The 23,384-nt window shown below is 49.3% G+C and overlaps 1 protein-coding gene across 4 annotated transcripts in view; it reads right to left on the bottom strand.

The window, feature by feature from the left end:
• Window positions 1-23,384, bottom strand: part of LOC121271979 (AP-3 complex subunit beta-2) — a 204,079-nt gene that overhangs the window by 53,118 nt on the left and 127,577 nt on the right. For all 4 annotated transcript variants that reach the window (XM_041178247.1, XM_041178248.1, XM_041178249.1 and 1 more), the window contains exons 9-17: window positions 22,787-22,884; window positions 19,348-19,402; window positions 18,069-18,140; window positions 17,908-17,970; window positions 10,212-10,344; window positions 8,833-8,942; window positions 6,369-6,545; window positions 3,198-3,384; window positions 1,569-1,687 (exon numbers count right to left, since the gene is read on the bottom strand). In XM_041178247.1, the coding sequence (XP_041034181.1) occupies window positions 1,569-1,687; window positions 3,198-3,384; window positions 6,369-6,545; window positions 8,833-8,942; window positions 10,212-10,344; window positions 17,908-17,970; window positions 18,069-18,140; window positions 19,348-19,402; window positions 22,787-22,884 (1,014 nt within the window). The remainder of the gene's footprint in view (window positions 1-1,568; window positions 1,688-3,197; window positions 3,385-6,368; window positions 6,546-8,832; window positions 8,943-10,211; window positions 10,345-17,907; window positions 17,971-18,068; window positions 18,141-19,347; window positions 19,403-22,786; window positions 22,885-23,384) is intronic.

Below are 23,384 nucleotides of genomic sequence, written 5' to 3'. Positions count from 1 at the left end.
CCCAAAGCACCAATGAAGCAGGTACCCTCCCTAAGAGTATCCTAGCATGAACGAGTCATTTCATTCAGATGTTTTCTCTCAATTCTGGTCTCATTCTTGTGGATCTTTTATGCACCTTCTCCAGTGCCTGTGTATCATTCACCATATCCCAAGTGTGGTCTGACCAAATTTGATTTAATTCGAACACAAGAAGTCTAGGCCTCTCGAAATGAACCCTCCTGCTTTATTCAAACACTTTCAATTGTCTTAATTCCGTTTACCTGCCTTGGTCCTGTAAAACCTAACAAAAATCTATCAATCTCAGCTTTGAAATTTTCAATTGACCCCCCAACCAACTCCACCCCCCCCCCACCCCCTCCAGCTCCCTCAGCCTCAACTGCTTTTTAGGGGAGAGAGTTCCAGTTTTTCCACCTCCCTTTGTTTGAAGAAATGCTTCCCAATGTTGTCCCCGAATGACCCAGTTCTAATTTTAAGCTCCTTATTTATTCTTTCATTGAGACACCCGGCTTTGTCTGAGGACGTAGGCCGGGATTTTCCGGTCCCGTCTGCAGCGGGAACCATCGTGGGCCGGGCGGAAAAATTGGATGTCCGCTGACTTCGGGCGGGAATTCCCGGCCCTGCGGCGAGCGGGACTGGAAAATCCCGGCAACAGTTTTCTCCCCGGTTCTCTGCTACCTGCAACTTTCCAGTGAGGGAAATCTCAAGGCAGTCCCCACCTCCAACATTCTCCCCAAAGGCTAGCTGTAGAGTTAAAGTGCCATGCAGCAAAGCGCCAAGCCCAACTCCTTCGCCAAGCCTTCGGGCCTGGAAAGAAGGCTCTAACCCACAACCTGCCAACCTGTGTGATCTGCCCCTCACTCAACTGAAGAAGCAAGGCGATTTGATGGAGACATCGTCTGCCTACTTCACCTCTGTAACATCTTCCTCCTCCAGCCCATATGCTCCCGAAACCCTCATCCAGGACTCTGTTACCTTTAGACTGGACTATTCCAATGCGCTCCCGGTCCGTCTCCCATTTTCCATTCCCTTCAAACTTGAGCTCCCTTGAAGCTCTACTGCCCGTATCCTAACCTGCACCAAGTCCTGTTCACCCCTCACCCCTGTGATCTCTGTCCTCCCAGTCGGGCAACACCTCCATTTTAAAATTCTCATCCTTGTTTTCAAATCCAACCCCCTCCCCAAGGCCTCGGCCCTCCCTACCTCTGGAATCTCCTCCAGACTCACAGCCCTCTGGGATGTCTGCGCTCCTCCGATTCTGGCCTCTTGAGGCTCCCTGATTTTAATTGCTCCACCGTTGGCAGCCATGCCTTCAGCTACCTGGGCCCAAAGCTCTGGAATGCCCTCCCCAACCCTCTCCGCCCCTCTCTCCTCCTATAGGGCACTCCTTAAAGCAAGGCTTTGGTCACATGACCTAACATCTCCTTATATGGCTTGGTGTCAGGTTTTTGTTTGATGACACTGCTGTGAAGCACCTTGGGACGTTTTACTGCATTAAAGGCGCTATACAAATGCAAGGTGTCATCGATCCTAACAGTTGACCGTTATTCTGCTTACACCTGGTCATTTACCTCCACATTGCGGACTGATGGGTCAGGGGCAGACTCAGGCCAATCTGGTAGCTCCTGGTAACCTCCGGCCTTGCTGTTGAGCAGGTGGGACAGTGAGCCGAGCTGGAAGTGATCCCGATCTGCCAAGAAAGGTGATTCGCAAAATTGTAAAAACTGTCTCCGCATCGCTTGTCACCCCGCGGGACTGACTCACATCAACTCCTGACCAGAGACCACATTAGAAAACAACAACTCAGCATGATTCATATACTGCTTCAATCAAATGACCTGATAATTGAAACAGCTTTTAAACACTAAACTCCCACGTTGCTAAAAATCCGAGTTACTGCTGAAAAGAGAGACATGTTACCGACACTTTGCGTCTTGTGCTCATCTGGACAAATGCAAGAATTCCAAATTTCAAATGCTCACAACAATTTATACAACAGGAGAAAAGGGGAGCTGATTGGTTGGGTAGTCGACTGATTGGTTGGCTAGTCGACTCTGATTGGCTGAGGTGTTGCCATGGAGAAAGCAATGGAGAACAAAAGGCTCCCCAAGCTCCCAGGTAATTCAAAAAGGGTGCAAGGCTCAAACATATTCATATTGTTTGCAGAGGATGGTTCTGAATGTATGTTGCTTCTAGCAAGCATAAATAAGGCACAAACTCGACTGAGTATCTTAAATTGATTGTCTGGATTAATGAAGAATTTAATTGAATTTAGGTTGCTCCAAATTATCAAAAGTAAACTGTATAGGTTTTTAAAATCTTCTTAAGTGAGAGCTCTATCTCCTGACTTGTATGTTAAGTTATGCATAGTTCTTTTTCTGGATTACGTTAGCAAAGTAGCTAATAGGGCAAGAATTGTGATGGTCCTCCCCAGGGGTACATCTTCCCAGATGTAACAAGTTCAGATCAGAGGGCAGAAGGAAATTGCAATGATATGGGTAAAGCCAGGTGAGTGTGACTAATTGGGTTGCTCTACGAAAGAGCCAGCATACACTCGAAGGGCCAAATGGCCTCCATCTCTGCTGTACGATTCTATGGTTCTAGGTGAGGCTACAAAATCATGATCCTGAATCTGCGGGGTGGAGAGGGAGGTGGCGGGTGGGGGGTGGTATTTGCCCAGAACACGGTGGTGGGGGGAAGCCTGAAAATTAGAGGCTATTCAGGGGTTCAAGAAGCACTTCTTCACGCAAAGGGTAGTGAGTGGAAATCTGGAACTCTCTCCCCCCACAACACCCGAAAAAAGGCTGCTGAGGTTAGCGGGTCAATTGGAAATTTAAAAACCGAGATCCATACATTTTTGTTCGAATTATTTTATTTATTTGCTCGAAATCGGTATGATGGAAACAAGGTGGGCAGTCGGTGTTGTGGTCTTATTGAATGGCGGAACTGGCAGAAGGGGCTGAATGACCTCCCCTCCTGGATCCTGAGACCCAGCAGTGGAGCCCCCTTAATGTCAGCCCTGATCAGCACAAAACAACCAGTTCAACTCGATAAATAGGAGGTGTGGGTGCTCAATCAGCAGCGCGCCAGACATGTCAAACACTGGGGCTCACACACATCACAAACCCATTGTAATCCCCACTGCTCCCGCAGCTTAATAAACACAAAGTCAGCATTACCGCGCACCAGAACTCTCCTACCTTTAAAGGAAGACTCCAGGACTGGGGCTGGCTTCTGCGCCAGGAACACCTTCTTGGCGTACTTGCTCAACACCCCACTTTTCTCCGTGGGAACGATGAGCTGCCGGATGAAACGGGCTCGGTCTCGGATGTCATAGTTCTGGTCATACTTGGCCAGGTTAAGGACGTACTGGGTCAGCAGTTTGGTCTGGAGGTTAAAGGGGAAAGAGAAAGCTCAAAGCGAGTATAAGAGGCGAGCAGCATGCGGACGATGGGTCGGCCTTTTACTAAGAGCCTTAGAGCAGGACAACAGAGTCGGGCGGGGGAAGGGATGGTGGTGTAGTGCTAATGGCATCGAATTAGTAATCCTCATGGTCCAGGTTAATGCTCTGGTGACATGGGTTCATAATCCCACCACAGCAGCCGGTGGAGTTTAAACTCAGTTATTATTTCTGGAATTGAAAACCAGTAACGGTGACCATGACAACTACCAGTGATTGTCATAAAAACTGGTTCGCCGATGCCCTTTAGGGAAGGAAATCTGCCACCCTTACCCGGTCTGGCCTATACATGTGACTCCAGACCCACAGCAACGTGGTTGACTCTTAACTGCCCTCTGACATGGCCGAGCAAGCCTACTCAGTTCAAGGGCAGTTAGGGATGGGCAACAAATGCTGGCCTTGCCAGTGACACCCACATCCTGCGAAAGAGTAAAAAAAACAGAAAAAGACAGGAAGAAGCTGTGTGGAATAATCAGAAGATGTATAAGTGAACGTTGTTTGATGCATTGGGATGGTTTCCACTCCTTCCACGTAATGTGGAGCCAACAATATGTTGGAAGGACAGGCTTTGCATGAGGCCTAAGCTGCCATCATGGGGCCAGAACCCGAGCAGGGGACTAGGGTCCCAGCCATAAGGCTCATTTAGTTGACCTCCCCATTATGAACCTGGGTCACTTGAGAGTTGAGCAGTCACTGAGGTGATGGGGATGGGGAGAAGCTTTCCTCTATAAAACGGCCTCTTCCTCATCAATAAGCACATGGCTAACTGGCGACAAAATCCTCGCACCAAGCGGGAGAATGCAGCAGCAGCAGCAGAGTTTAAAAGCATGGCAGCAATAACTGGGAAGCCGAGAACACAAGAAATAGGAGCAGAAGTAGACCATTCGGCCCATCGATCCTGCTCCGCCATTCAATATGATCATGGCTGATCTTGGGATTCAATTCCACTTTCCCACGCATTCCCCATATCCCTTGATTCTCTGAGGCCAAAAATCCGTCTATGCCAGCCTTGAATGTGTTGAACGATGGAGCATCCACCATCTCGGGGTGGAGAATTCCAAAGATTCACAACCCTTTGAGTGAAGAAATTTCTCCTCATCTCAGTGCTAAATGATCAGCCACTTATTCTGAGGTGATGCCCCCATGTTTTAGATTCCCTGACCAGTGGGGAAAAAAATCTCTCAATGTCCACCCTTATCAAGCTGCTTCAGAATTTGAGGTTTCAATGAGATCGCCTCTCATTCTTCTAAGCTCCAGAGAACATAGGCCCAATTTCCTCAACCTGTCATCATTGGGCACCCCCCTCATTTCAAGCTCCAACTTAGTAAACCTTTGTGTACCATCTCCAATGCAAGTTTACCATTCCTTAAACATGGAGCCCAAAACTGCACACAGTATTCGAGCTGTGGTCTCACCAAAGCCCTGTACAGTTATAGCGAGACTTCTTTATTCTTATACTCCAATCCCCTTTCAATAAAGGCCAACATGCCTTCTTTAATTCTTTAATTGCTTGCAGTACCTGCACGCTAACTTTCTGTGTTCCTCATACCAGCACATCCAAGCCAGTGGCCCTTTATCGGCTGCTGGTATAGACATGCTAGCCCAGTCAGTGTGATGCCCCCAGTGAATAAGCTGACCTCACACAATACCTGCTCAGGCGGGAGGTTGGGAGTGCTTGAATCACAGTGTTTTCTTGTTCACCCCTCTTGAGTTAAAACTTTTACCCCTTAAAGTGGGAAGTGGCCCAGTTCTGGATGTGGGCAGAGATTGTACCGTGTAGAAGGTTAAACGTTAACTTGAATAGGGGAGACATACCAGTAATATTGCTGGACCAGTAATTCAGAGGCCCAGACTAATGCTCTGGGGGCAAGGGTTCAAACCTCACCATGGTAGCTGGTAGAATTTGAATTCAGTTAATGAATCTGGAATACAGTAAGGGTGAAACTATTGTCAACTGTTGTAAAAACCCCCTCAGAGAAGGAAATCTCTTGGCTGCGTGTGACTCCAGATCCACAGGAATGTGCTTGACTCTTAACTGTCCTCTGAAATGGATAGAGAATAAATGCTGGCCTCACCAGGGATACCCACATCCCATGAATAAAGACTGATGGTGGGTGCCCTGGGCTGGTTTCAATCACCTGAGGTTTTTTTGCAGAGTGTTATTAGCTCTGGAGGTGTGGGGAGGGGCACACGATGAGCCAGAATGTTCCGGCCATCATGATGTGTAAGGCCAGCTGGTCTTTTCCTACCCGTACATTTGTACAAAGGGAGCGCTTGATATTTTCCCCACTTTCCTGGCAGCCGCTCTCAGTTCAACCCTTTCCTTCTTCGGTCATGGGGTGTGGGTGTCGCTGGCTAGGCCAGCGTTTGTTGCCCATCCCCAATTGTCCTTGTTCAGGGGGCATTTAGTAAAGGGGGTTAAGGATTCAGACCAGGTGAGGACAGCAGATTTACTTCCCTGAAGGGACATCTGCGAACCAGGTGGATTTTTACGACAATGGTTCATGGTCACCATTAGACTTCTACTGAATTCAAATTTCACCAGCAGGCTGTAATAATGGGATTTGAACCCACGTACCCCACATTACCCTGGGTCTCTGGAATACTAAATCCAATGACTATGCCACCACCTGTCCTCTGCCTCTGTCTCTTCTTGAGAACGCAAGCGCCTCAGCAATGAAATTTTAATTTCATCGAGAAAGCTTTTCACACTTTCCAAACGCCAACAGGATCAGAGATCGGCCTTCTCAGAGGTCACCTCCTTAGAAAAAGGGGCACAGCTGCCGGATAAAAAGGGGCAACCCCATTAAGCGGTAAAACTGTGAGCAAGTCTTAACATCAACGTCTCCCCGCAAACCCCCCTGCTATCCTTGCCCACGTTCATCCACTCTACAACAGGAGAGACCAGAACCTGTTTGGAATTGGTGAGGTAAAGTTTGGCAGCCAGGTTAATGATTTGAAGCTTAACAATGTCTTCCTCGTTGGTGAAGGACTTGGCCATCTTCCGAAGCACATCGGGAGCGATCTTGGGCACATGCTCACAGTACTCTCCAATAAGCCAAAGGATGCTGGCTCTTGCCATAGGAACCTGCCCAGAGAGAGAGGACGAGGGAAAATTAATCAGTGAACTGCTTCTGTGTCGGCAAATCAGTTGCTCTTTAGGTGTCACCAAGCTGCACCTAATGCTGTTCGGTGTCACCTACGGCTCGGTTGGTAACACCCTCACTTCAGTATCAGAAAGTTCCAGGTTCAAGTCCCACTCTAGGCTTTTGAGCTCAAAATCAAGACTGACCCTCCAGAACAGCGCTGAGGTTGTCTTTTCGGTGAGATGAAGGCCCATCTGCCCCCTCAGGCGGGGGTAAAAGATCCCATGGCGCTATTTCAAAACAAGAGCAAGGGGAGTTCTCCCCAGTGACCCGGCTAATATTTAATCCTCAAATAACAACACAAAATAAAAACCAGATTGGTTATTATCCCATTGCTGTTTGTGGGAGCTTCCTGTCAGCAAATTGGCTGCTGCGCCTCCCACTGTACAATGGTGGCTGCACTTCAAAAGGGACCCCGTTGACTCTTGGGATGTTCTGGGAGTGGTGGTCACTTCTGGAGCTACAGGCAGCCCCCAGCAAAGAGCAGCCAGGGAGCCAGATACCCAGCAAAGTCGGGATTTCGCCGGAACCAAGCTGGTAGGGTCCGGGGGGTTGGGGGGGGGGGGGCCTCCAATGGGTACAGGGTGCCCAACCAGGAGGCAAATGCTGTTTTACCTGGCAGCCTCACCAAGCAGACTGGGCACACACGTCACTGCAGATAAGATACCAGTGGTGAGAAGAGGTCCTTAAGTAGCTGTCAATTTGCCATTTAAAGGCCTCGCTTGGCCCATGGAAAGCCCCCATCTCCCCCAGCGATGATGGATTGGTGATGGGTATGGTGCCAACAGTGCCACCGAGAAGGCAGCCAATCTTACACCCCTACCCGTCTGCCGGCCCCCCACTCACTGGAGGTGGTGGGGGTGTGTGTGTGGGGTTGGTGTGGGGGGGGTGAGGGGGGGGGGGGGGGGGGGGGGGGGGGGGTGGAGATGGTGGTAAAATCGCAGCCACAGATACAGAAAACATTCCAGCGTCAATGGTCAGGAATTCTGAGGTCCTCTGGGGTGAAATGTTTGGGCATTAATGCGGCCAGGAATCTGGGTCAACTCTTGACTCAACTGCGCTAAGGATTTGGAAAGAGTAAGGAGCTCGATCACCTGAAGAAGGGCATCGAGAGGTTAGAGCCTCTCTGTCATGGTGATAATGGCAGACAAGCCCGGAAATCACAAGTCCTGACTCTGAACACGGCACTTCCTATTTTGGCAGGGGCAGGGCTGCATTCGGGACCAGGTTCTTTGGAAGCAGCTCACCACCAATCATCAGCTGCCTCCATGAAAGTGGGATTTTGTTTGGTCAGGAGTGGGAAACCCACTGTATACAGGTCAGACCAGGTAAGAGCTGGTCTGAACTTGGTGGGTTCCATTAGATAGCCAGGGAGAGGTAAGGTACCCCTTTGGATCTGATCCCTAGGGTCATCTCTAGGATAGGTCATGTGCCCTTTGGAATTGTTAAAAGTAGGCATAAATGTACGTAAAAAGTGCACAAACTCATTACTATCAAATTTATTGGAAGTGAGAACAGACCTTTCAAAATCAACTGTCAAAACTGTCAGAAGCACTGGCCAAAAGGATTTGTCTAAGTGAACTGTCAGAACTGTCAAGAGGACCTGTCAAAAGCAACTGTCAAAGTGAGCCATAAAGGGGCGTTTAAAAGACCTGTCCTTTAAACTTTTGAAGAAAATGTGTGGAGTGTTGAAAAAAAAATTGCTTGCAATGGTGCAGGGCATGGGTTGGCACAGGGCATCTGGGGGACACGGGGGGGTGGGTACAGGGGCATAGAGACTATGGGCGGTAGGGGGATGGCTACAGGGCACAAGGTGCCGTGGATTGGCATGGATGGGGCACGGGGAGTATGTGGGGGAGTGGGGAGGGTAGAGGGCTAGGGAATGTGTTATTTTTTTCCCGATCTTTCACACAGTGCCAGTGCACAGAGGCAGCCTTTCTGGCGCTGGCATCTCTGCACCTGGTAGCCTCCGCACACATTCGGGGGGTGGGGGGGCTCTGCTGTAGGCCTGACTCCTTTTTCACCCCGCCCACCCAGAACAAAAATTCCAACTCCAGGGCCTCTATCCCACCACGGAACTGGGAAATGTCCTGACTGCGCTGCGGACCCAGGAGTGAAAATGCAGGCCTCAGTCTCCATTAATAGGGCGATGAAGGATATCTGCAGTCAGGAATTGAAGGATTATTTCAGGGAGAGCTTCCTGCCCTTGTACCTCACCCTGACACTCACCATGATGTTATCGATGAGCTTTGCCATGTGTCTGATGATGTCGCTATGTTGTGACGGTTGCATCTGCAGCAGCTTCTTAATGACGACCACAGACTCTGCCACCACCAGCTCTGCAATAGAATGGCAGCCGTGTTATAAAGCAGCAAATCCCTGGGCACCAGCCGCTTCGATCTTCAGTGCCACGGGGCAAAGGGGCAAGGAGCACAGACACGACATGTGTGTGACAGAGTGGGGAGAGGGCGAGGCAGCTCCTTGCTGTGCAGGTCTGCTCTGAGACGGGGGCAGCAGGAGATTGGCGAGAGGGCTAACCGGGATGACAGGAGATGGTGGTGTTGCGGTAGCACCACTAGACTGGCAATCTCGAGAACAAGGTTAACGCTCTGAAAGTATGGATTCAAATCGCACAATAGCCGCTGGTGGAATTTAGGTTTGATCGCTGGATGTGGAATTCAAAGCTAGTGTCAGTCATGATAACTAAGATCAAATGTCATAAAAACCCATATGGTTCACTAATACCCATTAGGGAGGGGAAATCTGCCATCTTTACCTGGTTTGGCCCACATGGAACTCTATTACTACAGGAATGTCTTAACTGCCTGCTGAAATAGTCCAGCAAGCCACTCAGTTCAAAGTTAACTAGGGATGGGCAACAAATGCTGGCCTTGCCAGAGATGCCAACATCCCATGAAAGAACAAAAAACAAACACCAGGGGGAGCACTTCCTGTATGCGTCAGCTGCTGCACTAAAACAAACAAATTGGTTTGACACAGACTAACAATACTGTGCAGTCCTTAATCAATTGTAAGCTTCTTGTAACACTTTACCTCTCATTTATCAACTGCTCCCTCTGCTTCTGATGATTCAGTGAGTCAGGAAATTTCAGTAAACGAGATTCCCAACTCCCATTGGACTCAAGAGACCGTGAAGAACATTTTTTTGGGGGCAAAAATCAAGAAAAAACAGTTTTTCAAATAAAATACTTAAGAAATATGTTATCCCTCATAGGATTCGAAACAGTGTCCCTGGAATTAAGAGCCTGACTATCACCCAACTGAGCAAGCAGGGCCACGAGAAAGCGTGTGCTCCTCACACAAAATCTTAACCCGAAGGACACACATAGCGTTTTAATAAACTCGTTAATTTCGTTTTATTTGTGTGGGGGCGGCGGTGGTGATCCCCCCCCCTGTGGTAACTCAGATAGGGACAAGCCCCACCTTGCCAGCGGCGTCAGAGACAGGGGCGTGTTTGAGCATGCACGCACACCGGTGCCACGCCTGCGGGTGGGCGGCAGGAGTTACAATGGCTTGAACCTCGCGTCAGACGCTAAATATTTTGCTGCTCAATGCTCGCTACTGGCCATCTGCTGCTTGGCCCTTACCGTCTCTATTGGACAGCAGTTGAACCAATCCGTTGAGGCAGGTATCACGGACCTCATTGATGTTGGTGGCACAGCGTCCAATAGCCTGGATAGTGCCTGCCACAAAATCCTTGTCCTGGCTTTTGATATACGTCTAAAGAGAAAGACAAAGAGTGAAGGCAGTATGATCATAATGGTTCGGCAACACTGTCTCGGGGAGAGGCTGACGTGGCGGTGATGTCTCCGGTCTGGGAGCCGAGAGACCAGGGGCTAATGCTCCAGGAAAAATGCAAAATACCGCGGATGCTGGAAACCTGAAACCAAATCAAGAACTGCTGGAAAAACTCAGCAGGTCTGACCAGCACCTGTGGAGAGGAAGACAAAGTTAACGCTTGGAGTCCGTGTGACTCTTCTTCAGGACTAAAGAGAAGTAGAAATGTGGTGAAATATATACTGTTTAAGGAGGGTGGGGGGGTGGGACAGGTGGAGCTGGATAGAAAGCCAGTGATAGGTGGAGGCAAAGGAGAGATTGCCAAAGATGTCATAAACAAAAGGTCAAAGGGGTGTTGATAGTGGTGATACTGGCTAAAGGATGTGCTAATGGTGACATTAAGACTAGAAAACAGGATGAGCAAGTGATAGATAGCCCTAGTGGGGGTGGGGGATGGTGTGGGAGAAAAAATCAAAATAGACTAAAAGGTGGGGATAAAACAATGAATGCAAATCAATTTAAAAAATAATAAGAATGGAAATAGGTGGGCCTCCAGTACTCTCCCTCCACCTGGACCCCTCCCACTGGCCTCTTACCTGCTCTTGATCTTTTCATTGAGAACTGTCGGCGTGACATTAGTCGTCTCAATTTCTCTGCTCCTCTCACCCACTCTAACCTGTCTCTCTCTGAACTTGCTGCACTCCATTCTCTCAGGTCCAACCCCAACTTTGTCATCAAACCTGCTGACAAGGGTGGTGCTGTTGTTGTCTGGTGCACTGACCTCTATCTTGCAGAGGCTGAACGTCAATTTGCAGACACTTCCTCCTACCTCTCCCTGGACCATGACCCCACCACTGAACATCAAGCCATTGTTTCCAGGACTGTTACTGACCTCATCTCCTCTGGAGATCTTCCTTCCACAGCTTCCAGCCTGATAGTCTCCCAACCTCCAACGGCCCGCTTCTACCTCCTACCCAAAATCCACAAACAGGACTGTCCTAGCAGACCGATCATGTCAGCCTGTTCCTGCCCCACGGAACTCATTTCTTGCTATCTTGACTCCATTCTCTCTCCCCTTGTCCAGTCTCTTCTCACCTACATCCATGATTCCTCTGACACCCTACATCATACCAACAACTTCCAGTTCCCTGGCCCCAACCGCCTCCTCTTCACCAAGGACATCCAATCCCTCTACACCTCCATCCCCCACCGGGATGGTCTGAGGGCTCTCCGCTTCTTCCTCGAACAGAGGCCCAAACAATCCCCATCCACCACTACTCTCCTCCGTCTGGCTGAACTTGTTCTCACACTGAACAATTTCTCCTTAAACTCCTCTCACTTCCTCCAAATAAAAGGTGCGGCTATGGGTACCCGCATGGGCCCCAGCTATGCCTGTCTCTTTATGGGGTATGTGGAACATTCCTTGTTCCAGTCCTACTCCGGCCCCCTCCCACAACTCTTTCTCCGGTACATCGATGACTGTTTCGGTGCTGCTTCATGCTCTCGTCTAGACCTGGAAAAGTTTATTAATTTTGCTTCTAATTTCCACCCCTCCATCACTTTCACATGGTCCATCTCTGACACTTCCCTTCCCTTCCTTGACCTCTCTGTCTCAATTTCTGGTGATAGACTGTCCACCAACATTCATTACAAGCCTACCGACTCCCACAGCTACCTCGACTACAGCTCCTCACACTCTGTTTCCTGTAAGGACTCCATCCCATTCTCTCAGTTCCTTCGCCTCCGTCGCATCTGTTCCGATGATGTCACTTTCCAAAACAGCATTTCTGACATGTCTTCCTTCTTCCTTAACCGAGGTTTCCCACCCACAGTCATTGACAGGGCCCTCAACCCGTGTCCGGCCCATCTCCCGCGCATCCGCCCTCACGCCTTCTCCTCCCTCCCAGAACCATGATAGGGTCCCTCTTGTCCTCACTTATCACCCCACCAGCCTCCGCATTCAAAGGATCATCCTCCGCCATTTCCGCCAACTCCAGCATGATGCCACCACCAAACACATCTTCCCTTCACCTCCCCCGGTGGCATTCTGCAGGGATCGTTCCCTCCGCGATATCCTGGTCCACTCCTCCATCAACCCCTACTCCTCAACCCCCTCCCACGGCACCTTCCCATGCAAGTGCAGAAGGTGCAACACCTGCCCCTTTACTTCCCCTCTCCCCACCGTCCAAGGGCCCAAACACTCCTTTCAAGTGAAGCAGCATTTCACTTGCACTTCCCTCAATTCAGTCTACTGCATTCGTTGTTCCCAATGTGGTTTCCTCTACATTGGAGAGACCAAACATAAACTGGGTGACTGTTTTGCAGAACACCTTCGGTCTGTCCGCAAGAATGACCCGGACCTCCCTGTCACTTGCCATTTCAACACACCACCCTGCTCTCATGCCCACATGTCTGTCCTTGGCCTGCTGCAATGTTCCAGTGAAGCTCAACGCAAACTGGAGGAACAGCACCTCATCTTCCGACTAGGCACTTTACAGCCTTCCGGACTGAATATTGAGTCAACAATTTCAGATCATGAACTCTCTCCTCCATCCCCACCCCCTTTTCCGATCCCCTTTTTTCAGATATTTATTTATTTTTAAATTTTTATATACCCATTTCCATTATTTTTTTTTAATTGATTTCCATTCATTGTTTTATCCCCATCTTTTAGCCTATTTTGGTCTTTTCTCCCACACTGTCCCCCACCCCACCCCCACTAGGGCCATCTGTCACTTGCTCATCCTGCTTTCCACCCTTAATGTCACCATTAGCACAACCTTTAGCTAACATCACCACTGTCAACACTCCTTTGTCCTTTTGTTTATGACATCTTTGGCAATCTCTCCTTTGCCTCCACCTATCACTGGCCCCCTATCCAGCTCTACCTGTCCCACCCCTCCTTAAACAGCTTATATTTCACCTCATCTCTATTTCTCTTTAGATCTGATGAAGAGTCATACAGACTCGAAACGTTAACTCTGTCTTTCTTTCCACAGATGCTGTCAGACCTGCTGAGTTTTTCCAGCAATTTTTGTTAATGCTCTAGGAACATAGGTTCAAATCCCACCAAGGCAGCTGGTGGAATTTAAATTCAATTAACTAAATATAAATCTAGTCTCAGTAATGGTGACCAAGAAAAACCCCATCTGGTTCACTAATGCCCTTTAGGGAAGGAAATCTGCTGTCCTTACCTGGTCTGGCCTACATGTGACTCCAGACCCACAGCAAAGTGGTTGACTCTTAAATGCCCTCTCAAAGGACATTTAAATTCAATTAAAAAATTAGTATATAAACTAGTTTTAGTAATGGTGACTACGATAACTATCACCGATTGTTAAAAACCCATCTGATTCACTAATGTCTTTTAGGGAAGGAGATCTGCTGTCCTTAACCGCTCTGGCCTACACATGACTCAAGGTCCACAGCAAAGTGGTTGACTTTTAACTGCCCTCTGAAATGGTCTAGCAAGCCACTTAGTTCAAGGGCAATTAGGGATGGGTATCAAATCCACCACCCACACCCCATGAACAAATTTTTAAAAAAGGTGTGGTTAAAATCCAAAACTCCCTCAAATCTGGCCTCTTGCTCGTCCCTCATGTTAATTGCTCCACAGTTAGTGGGAGTACCTTCAACCCTCTGGGCACTAACCTCCAGGATTCCCTCCCTAAACCTCTCTGCCTCGGTCTTCTCCTTTAAAACACTCCTTAAGACCTACGTCGCTAATTGACCTTTTGGTGACCTGTCCCTCATTTGCGGCTCAGGGTCATATCTTCCTTTATAATGCTCCTTGGGAGGTTTCATTATGTGCAATCTGCTCCATAGCTGTTGTGTTTTACTGACAACGCCCTGGAGATTAGCTGTGCATTTGTGGAGGGGCCGCAGCAATCTGAGAGAGTTGGTAACTCCCTGCAAGTTGTGTTTACAAAATTCAACTTCCTGTTCCCAGCAGACGGGTCAGAAAGGCCAGTCTCCCAGAGACAATCTGCTAACAGCAGCAGCTCGAAACGATACTATACTTGGGAACATTGTGAACTGTGGGGAGGAGTGTGTAGAGCTTCAAAATGACATAGACAAATTGGAGGAATGGGGAGACAAGCAACAGATGAAATTTAATCAGAGAAGTGTGGAGTGATTCATTTTGGTAGGGAGAAGGCAGAGAGACAATATAAAATAAAGGGTATAATTCTGACGGGGGTGCTGGAGCAGAGGGGCCTGGGGGTATATGGGCATAAATCACTGAAGATGGCAGAACAGGTTGAGAGAGTGGTTAATAAAGCAAACAGGATCCTGGGCTTCATAAATATGGACATAGGGAACAAAAGCAAGGAAGTTATTTATATTAACACTGGTTTGGCCTCAACTGGAGCACTGCATCCAGTTCTGGGTACCACGCTTTAGGAGGGGTGTGAAGGCATTAGACAGAGTGCAGAAAAGATCATGAAAATGGTTCCAGGGATGAGGAACTTCAGTTACGTGGAAGATTGGAGAAGTTGGGGTTGTTTTCCTTGGAGAAAAGAAGGCTGAGAGGAGGTTTGATCGAGGTATTCCAAACCATGAGGGGTCTGGACAGAGTAGATAGGAAGAAACTGTTCCTACTGGTGGAAGGATCAAGAATGAGAGGACACAGATTTAAGGTAATTGGCTAAAGAAGCAATGGAGACAGGAGGAGAAACTTATTCACGCAGCGAGTGATTAAGCTCTGGAATGAGCTACCTGAAGGTGTGGTGGATAGAGGTTCAATCAAGGTGTTTGAGAGAGAATTGGGTTGTTATCTGAAGAGAAAGAAGGTACAGGGCTAGGAGGAGATGGTGGGGGATTGGCACCAGGCACGTTACTCACTCGCACAGCCAGCACAGACATGACGGGCCGAGTGATCTCCTTCTGTGCTGTAACAATTGTGTGATTTAATATAAATTAACAGAGTTGAGCTGAAGTAACTAACTCACTAGCCCATTAGGTTGTCCATTGTGTTTGTGCAGCCGGCCTATTTAATTCAGGTCACAATGCACCTGACCTTGGTTTGACCTCTTGTTTTCAACAAAGGATGAGATGATTCCACCTCCATAGGTTCCAGGGCCCATCTGATCAAAGGAGAATTATTACAACTTTACCACCAGAATCCCTTGTGTTTGTTGTTACTCTGAAGACAGGGATTTGGATCTGGGACTTTGTGTTGGGGTTATTATGGGGTGGCTGAGGTGGAAAGACAAATAGAGGATTATCTTAGCAGACCTGGAATTTCAGACACTTTACCCAGAGTTTGAGTAACAAAGGTCAGCGGCCTCTTTACTCAAGGAAAGGATTTTATATAATCATTAAATAAATGTTTTTTAAATAGAATCAGCACGGAAACAGCCATTTAGCCAAACTGCATTCCGCTAGAGTCTCTTCCTACTCTATACACTCTCACCTAGTTTCTGTTTCTCTCTCACTTTTTTTATCTATCTCCCCCAGTTTGTTTTTCACTTTCTCTCTCTCTCCCCCAGTTTCTGTTTCCCTCTCTCTGCCCCCAGTTTGTTCCTCTCTCTGCCCCCAGTTTGTTTCTCTCTCTTTCTCTCCCCCAGTTTTTGTTTCTCTCTTTCTCTCCCCCAGTTTGTTTTTCCCTTTCTCTCCCCCATTTCTGTTTCTCTCTTTCCCCAGTTTCTGTTTCTCTCTCTCTCCCCCATTTCTGTTTCTCTCTCTCCCCCATTTCTGTTTCTCTCCCTCCACCCCAGTTTCTGTTTCTCTCTCTTTCCCCTCAGTTTGTTTCTCTATCTCCCCCCCCAAGTTTCTGTTTTTCTCTCTCTCCCCATATTTCTGTTTCTCTCCCCCACCCCCTATTTCTGTTTCTCTCCCCCACCCCCTATTTCTGTTTCTCTCTCTCCACCCCAGTTTCTGTTTCTCTCTATTTCCCCTCAGTTTGTTTCTCTCTTCCCCATTGGTTTCCCTCTCTCTCTCCCTCAGTTTCTATTTCCCCCGCTCTCTCCCCCAGTTTCTGTTTCCCCCTCTCTCTCCCCCAGTTTCTGTTTTCCCCCCCCCTCTCCCCCAAGTTTCTGTTTCCCCCTCTCTCTCCCCCAGTTTCTGTTTCCCCCTCTCTCTCCCCAAGTTTGTGCATTTTTCTCTCTCCTCCTCCAGTTGCTCTCTCAGGACTCAGTGTTTCCGGGTGATTCTCATTGGCCCCAAACACCATTATCTTCACAACTGGCATGCATTTGGAACAAAGGCGGGATGGGGGAGGGGGGTAGACCAGGGGGGCTCGGACAAGGCAGCCTGCTTGTATGCCGCATCTTTGGGGTGTTGTGCATTGCATGAATAGCCTACACAAGGATTATTTCTCCTCAGTCACTAACTGTTGCTCCCGGGAGACAAGTCACTCATTCTTCTACCTACTTTCTGTTCTTAAGACAGCACAACTGTTAAATTCGTAGGCTCTGCTTCTACAACAGCTGCTGTTAGATAATCCCGCTTTCCAAACTCCCCGTCTGTAAAGATATTTTTCTGATCATCGCTCTCTAATCACTAGAGTCAATGTTTAGCTAACATTATATTGGAAGATCAGTTGAGCTGGAGTGGTTGACCTACACTGGGAGTGAGATGGGGTGGAGGGATATCACAGATCCAGATATCGCCCCATCTCATTCCAGGTGTGGCAGGAATATCCCTCCACCCCCATCTCACTCCCAGGGAGGCAGTGATATCCCTCCACCCCATCTCACTCCCAGTCAGAGTGATATCCCTCCACCCCATCTCACTCCCAGTGAGGCAGTGATATCCCTCCGCCCCATCTCACTCCCAGTCAGACAGTGATATCCCTCCACCCCATCTCACTCCCAGGGAGGCAGTGATATCCTTCCACCCCATCTCACTCCCAGTGAGGCAGTGAACCCTCCACCATATTTCACTCCCATGGAGGGATACCTGCTCCCAGTGGGAGTGAGATGGGGTGGAGGGATACCTGCTCCCAGTGGGAGTGAGATGGGGCGGAGGGATACCTGCTCCCAGTGGGAGTGAGATGGGGCGGAGGGATACCTGCTCCCAGTGGGAGTGAGATGGGGCGGAGGGATACCTGCTCCCAGTGGGAGTGAGATGGGGCGGAGGGATACCTGCTCCCAGTGGGAGTGAGATGGGGCGGAGGGATACCTGCTCCCAGTGGGAGTGAGATGGGGCGGAGGGATACCTGCTCCCAGTGGGAGTGAGATGGGGCGGAGGGATACCTGCTCCCAGTGGGAGTGAGATGGGGCGGAGGGATACCTGCTCCCAGTGGGAGTGAGATGGGGCGGAGGGATACCTGCTCCCAGTGGGAGTGAGATGGGGCGGAGGGATACCTGCTCCCAGTGGGAGTGAGATGGGGCGGAGGGATACCTGCTCCCAGTGGGAGTGAGATGGGGCGGAGGGATACCTGCTCCCAGTGGGAGTGAGATGGGGCGGAGGGATACCTGCTCCCAGTGGGAGTGAGCTGGTATTAATTACAGTTTGTTTTGCACAGGAGGTAATGAGTAACACAAATGGCTGCTCTTTCCTTACCTGGAACTCGCGGAGAATGGTTGATATGTTAGTCTCACTGGCCAGGTTGGTCAGGACCTCCAACTGCACAAGACAAGGGAAGAGGAGGGTTAGGATAATGGTGCTTTTCTAGTGTGTAACACAGACACCGAAATCAACAGGAACTGTGAGTACAGACCCACCTTCAACACTTTAATCTGGGTAGGGTCTGTGGACCTGATGTAGAAACTCTTCAAATGGAGCTCGAACATTCCCTTAAAGATCAAAGTCAAAGCGATATTAATGATCAGTCCAATGACATTAGAGATTTGACCGTTCATCAGCAACATGGGTTCAAAATTCAACATGAACCAAATGTTCGTTAATCCTGTCATTCTCACCTTTAATTTTACTCCCAGAACTTCATCCTTACTTTCCTCTCAGCATTTGTCAAGCTTCTGCTTAGATCTGTTCACTCATGAACTCCACTGAATCAGACATTCGGCAAACAGGCCATTCCACCCATCGCTCCTGTGCTGGCTCTTTGAAAGAGCGATCCAATTAGTCCCACTCCCTCTGCTCTTTCCTCTATACTTTCTGCACATTTTCCCTTGTATTTTCTCCTCATCCCTCCCCCACAACCCCCACAGCTCATTAGACAATTATCTTCACTCTGTGTCCTTGGGTTACCGACCCTCCTGCCACTGGAAACAGTTCCTCCCACCTGCTCTGGCGAAGCCCTTCATCACTCTGAACTCTTCTATTAAATCTGCAGGTCTTGTGTGGCGCAGTGGGTAGTGTCCCTGCCTCTGAGCTAGAGGGTCTGGGTTCGAGTCCCATCCTTGGGCTTGATGGACAAAGAAGATGCGTTCATAACCGGGCCTAAATAGGTTGAATATCAGCCTGCCAATCCTACCAACACATACCAACAGGAGGCAGTAAGAGTGGGAGAGATTCCTGATCAACCATGTGATGGGAAGGACATTGGACCCTCTACCATAACTCCAGACTACAACTCACATGTGAAAGTGTGTGTCGCCATTCTAACTCAGATTCCCTGAGTAAAGCACACCACCGCACTTATTAAATCTTCCCCTTAACCTTCTTTGCTCCAAAGGATAATGATTCCCAGCCTTTGTAGTCTCTCCACTCACTCCTGGTTGATAGCAATTCATCCAAGTTGGTGGTCGATATCTGTTACCCACCCTCGATGTTAACAGGTCTCCGTTCCCAGTCCCAACATTAGTCACACTTGGACCACATTAAACCCAACCCCACCTCCACCAGTCGTTCCCTCACTACATTCCAGTCATGCCCTGGTGCTGTCAGTCAGGCTAGACATGTGATCAAAGGGACTCCTCTCCCACATGCTTATAGCATCAGTAACAACAGATAAACCCATCAGGCTGATTTATAAGCACAGTTGCACAGGTCAACTGCAGATTACTGAAGCAACTGGTAAAGGCACGAACAATGACTCACCCTCCGCTTGATGGACATGGAGGCAACATTCTGCAGCACAACAAACTGCACCTCACTGTGTGGAGAGAGGGAGAGACAGTGAGCAGTAACATGAAGCAAACCCAGCCCAAATATTGAGGGCCGATAACACATTCGATTACACCGGCCCTAACAGGTGGACATAAAAGATCCCATAGCACCGAAAAAGAGCAGGGGAGTCCTCCTGTCTCCACCACACCCTCAGGCAGTGCATTCCCTCATGTCTCCATTGCTTCCTTTGCCAATTACTTTAAACCTTCGTCCTCTCGATCTCGATCCTTCATTTCTTTTCCCTGTCTACTCTGCCTGGACCCCTCATGATTTTGAACGCTTCAACCGAATCTCTTCTCAACCAAATCAATCCCTCAACCCAACGTGACTTGAAGAAAAGGTAAACGATCTGGCCAATGCCACGTGGGCGTCTGTGAGATCTTGCTGTGCGAAAATCAGACTGCTGCATTTCTCACATGACAACAATGGTTACATTTCAAAAGTATCATCATTCAGCCGTAGGTTGCTTGTGAAAGTCGCTATATAAATGCACGTGTTGCGTGGGATGATCAGTGTACTGAAGGCGGTGTTTTGGTTAATTGGCCACGTTCCAGTGAAGAATGGGGGACATGGATTTGAGTCGACAATCCAACAAAACCCTGGACCTCAGGAGTAAGACACAAGACTGACAGCAGAGAGCAAGCTGACCGGAGAACAGGGCGTTCGCCATGAGACATGGAACCAGAGAAATCAAACCGTGGACTATTCCCTTCAGTCACCTCCAGCATCTCACCTGAAACCAAGTCCATCAGCTAAGAGGAGAGGTTAATGAGTCTTGAAATTCTCCGTGATGTCTGAGGTCCAGCTGGTCAGTGTATTGAAAGGACATCACTGACCCCCTCGGGTATCCCCATTGCTCACTGGTCTGGTACTGGGAGGAATTCCTAACTGTGCTTAACTCTGAGTTAAAGGTGTGAAGGCATTAGAGAGAGTGCAGGAAAGATTCACGAGAAAGGTTCCAGGGATGAGGAACTTTAGCTACGTAGATAGATAGGAGGCGCTGGGACTGTTTCCTTTGGAGAAGGGAAGGTTGGGAGGAGGTTTGATCGAGGTGTTCAAAAGCATGAGGAGTCCGGACAGAGTAGACAGGGAGAAACTGTTCCCATCGGTGGAAGGATCGAGAACGAGAGGGCACAGATTTAAGGTAATTAACAAAAGAAGCAATGGGGACAGGAGGAGAAACTTTCTCTCGAAGCGAGTGGTCAGGATCTGGAATGAGCTGTCTGAGGGTGTGGTGGGGGCAGGTTCAATTGAGGTGTTTAAAAGGGAATTGGATGGTTATCTGCAAAGGGAGAATGTGCAGAGCTGGGAGGAGAATGTAGGCGGATAGCACTGGGTGAACTGCAACCTCCCTAACATCACTGTGGGTGTATCTACACCACACGGACTGCAGCGGTTCAAGAAGGCAGCTCACCACCTTCTCAAGGGCAATTAGGGATGGGCAATAAATGCTGGCCTAGCAAGCATCCCGTGAATGAATTTTTTAAAATTTGGAGAGCTGGCTCAGTCACGATGGGCTGAATGGTCACCTTCTGTGCTGTAACAATTCTGTGATTCTGTGAAAACTCAACTCAACTCAAAGGCCAATTCATTGCACGGTTCACAAAGAATTAGCCAGCAAATTTGCAAGTTAGATTGGCCGAGGTGCTGTGTTCCTGTATATAGGGAAGACAGGGCAGTGTCTTACTGCACACAGACAGGGTGCTGGAGAGGGTATTGTGTTTTTTTTTTGGGATACTCCCATGGGATGCGGGCATCGCTGGCAAGGCCAGCATTTGTTATCCATCCCTAATTGCCCTTGAACTGAACAGCTTGCTTCAGAGGGCAAAAAAGAGTCAACCACATCGCTGTGGGTCTGGAGTCACATGTAGGCCAGACCGGGTAAGAAGGGCAGATTTCCTTCCCTAAAGGGCATTAGTGAACCGGGTGGGTTTTTATGGCGATCAATGATAGTTGTCATGGTCACCATAACAGAGGCTAGCTTTCAATTCCAGATTTTTAAAAAAAATTACAGGTTGAATTGCTTAATTAATTAAACTCAAATTCTACCAACTACCAAGGTTGGGATTTGAACCCATGTCCTGCAGAATTATAAGCCTAGGCCTCTGGGTTACCAGTTTAGTGATATTACCGCTACACCACCATCTCTCAACAATTATAAATTTGGATATCGACAACCTCCCAAAGGCTCCACGGGAAATGAATCTACTCAATCCTTCTTTTTCAGTGGATGAAGCTGATCAGCTTCTCCCTGTGTCTCCACCATCACTCGCTTCGCTTTTAGAAAGATGCATTTTGAAGCTTCAAACGCCCATCGTGCAGACTTACCATGCACCCTGAATGAAAAAGGAATCCTTTTGCGACCCAAACATGAGTGAAATACTGACCCACCTTCGCTCTGGCTCACACCCCTCGCAGTCTCCCCATCGCCAGTGAGACTCGGGAAGCTTCACTGTCTGTCACTGACCGGTCACTCCATCTCCATCTTTAACATTCTGGGAACTGGTCAACCAGGAGCGACTGCGCGTGCCCCATTCATTTTCCCTCCGCCAGCCCCAACCCTTCCCCACTGCCCAGCCTTGAAAATTTGCAGATGGGGGTCTCGCTCCCCACTCTGGTGAGCGGAAGGTAGAAATGTCCCCCTGAGTGTTCACCGAAAGACAGGCCCTTCAGGAGGAACAGGGCCTGCTTCAGCTGAGGCTCGCTGGGGAGGAACAGGGTCTGGGGAGGAACGGGGCCTGTTTCAGTTAATGTCGCTGGGGAGGAATGGGGCCTGTTTCAGTTAATGTCGCTGGGGAGGAATGGGGCCTGCTTCAGTTAATGTCGCTGGGGAGGAATGGGGCCTGCTTCAGTTAATGTCGCTGGGGAGGAATGGGGCCTGTTTCAGTTAATGTCGCTGGGGAGGAATGGGGCCTGTTTCAGTTAATGTCGCTGGGGAGGAATGGGGCCTGTTTCAGTTAATGTCGCTGGGGAGGAATGGGGCCTGTTTCAGTTAATGTCGCTGGGGAGGAATGGGGCCTGCTTCAGTTAATGTCGCTGGGGAGGAATGGGGCCTGCTTCAGTTAATGTCGCTGGGGAGGAATGGGGCCTGCTTCAGTTAATGTCGCTGGGGAGGAATGGGGCCTGCTTCAGTTAATGTCGCTGGGGAGGAATGGGGCCTGCTTCAGTTAATGTCGCTGGGGAGGAATGGGGCCTGCTTCAGTTAATGTCGCTGGGGAGGAATGGGGCCTGCTTCAGTTAATGTCGCTGGGGAGGAATGGGGCCTGTTTCAGTTAATGTCGCTGGGGAGGAATGGGGCCTGCTTCAGTTAATGTCGCTGGGGAGGAATGGGGCCTGCTTCATCTAATGTCGCTGGGGAGGTGCTGCTTACCTGTGACTGCGGAGCAGGCGAACGAGAGCCTTGGCTATGACACCGACCTCCGCTTTAGGGGCCAGATGGAAGTAAAGTTGTGCTACGGCCATCACCACCTGAGGGGAAAAGACACAAAAGGAGAGCTCAGCATCGAGTGAGGGAACCCTCGCAGCTACAAAGGTGAAAAGTGTTGTTGATGGTGAACGGGTCGATGCACAGATTTATTCATTATCCCGTCGCAATCACTGCCTTACTGAACCCAACAGGCCTGATTCGCCATCCCCATTCCCTCCACTTCAATACAGGCCACTCCCCCCACCTCACCCACCCCTGACCTCCCCACGACCCTGAGGGAACCTCCCCCACCCCAGCAGCCACATCCCAGTCACCAAGAGGGATCCACTGGACAATGGGGATCCCCCCCCACTCCTCACCCAGTCACTGGGGGATCCACAAGATAATGGATCCCCCTCCTCACCCAGTCACTGGGGGATCCGCTGGATAATGGATTTCCCCCCCTTCTCATTCAGCCACTGAGGGATCCACTGGGTAATTAATCCCCTCTCCTTATCCAGTCACTGAGGGATCCAGTGGATAACGTTCCCCCCCCCCTCCT

The sequence above is a fragment of the Carcharodon carcharias genome, chromosome 32 (assembly GCF_017639515.1).
Source record: "Carcharodon carcharias isolate sCarCar2 chromosome 32, sCarCar2.pri, whole genome shotgun sequence".
In the NCBI taxonomy this organism is placed as follows: Eukaryota; Metazoa; Chordata; class Chondrichthyes; order Lamniformes; family Lamnidae; genus Carcharodon; species Carcharodon carcharias.
The sequence above is the reverse complement of the archived record's forward strand: the minus strand, read 5'-3'. Positions and strand labels throughout refer to the sequence as shown.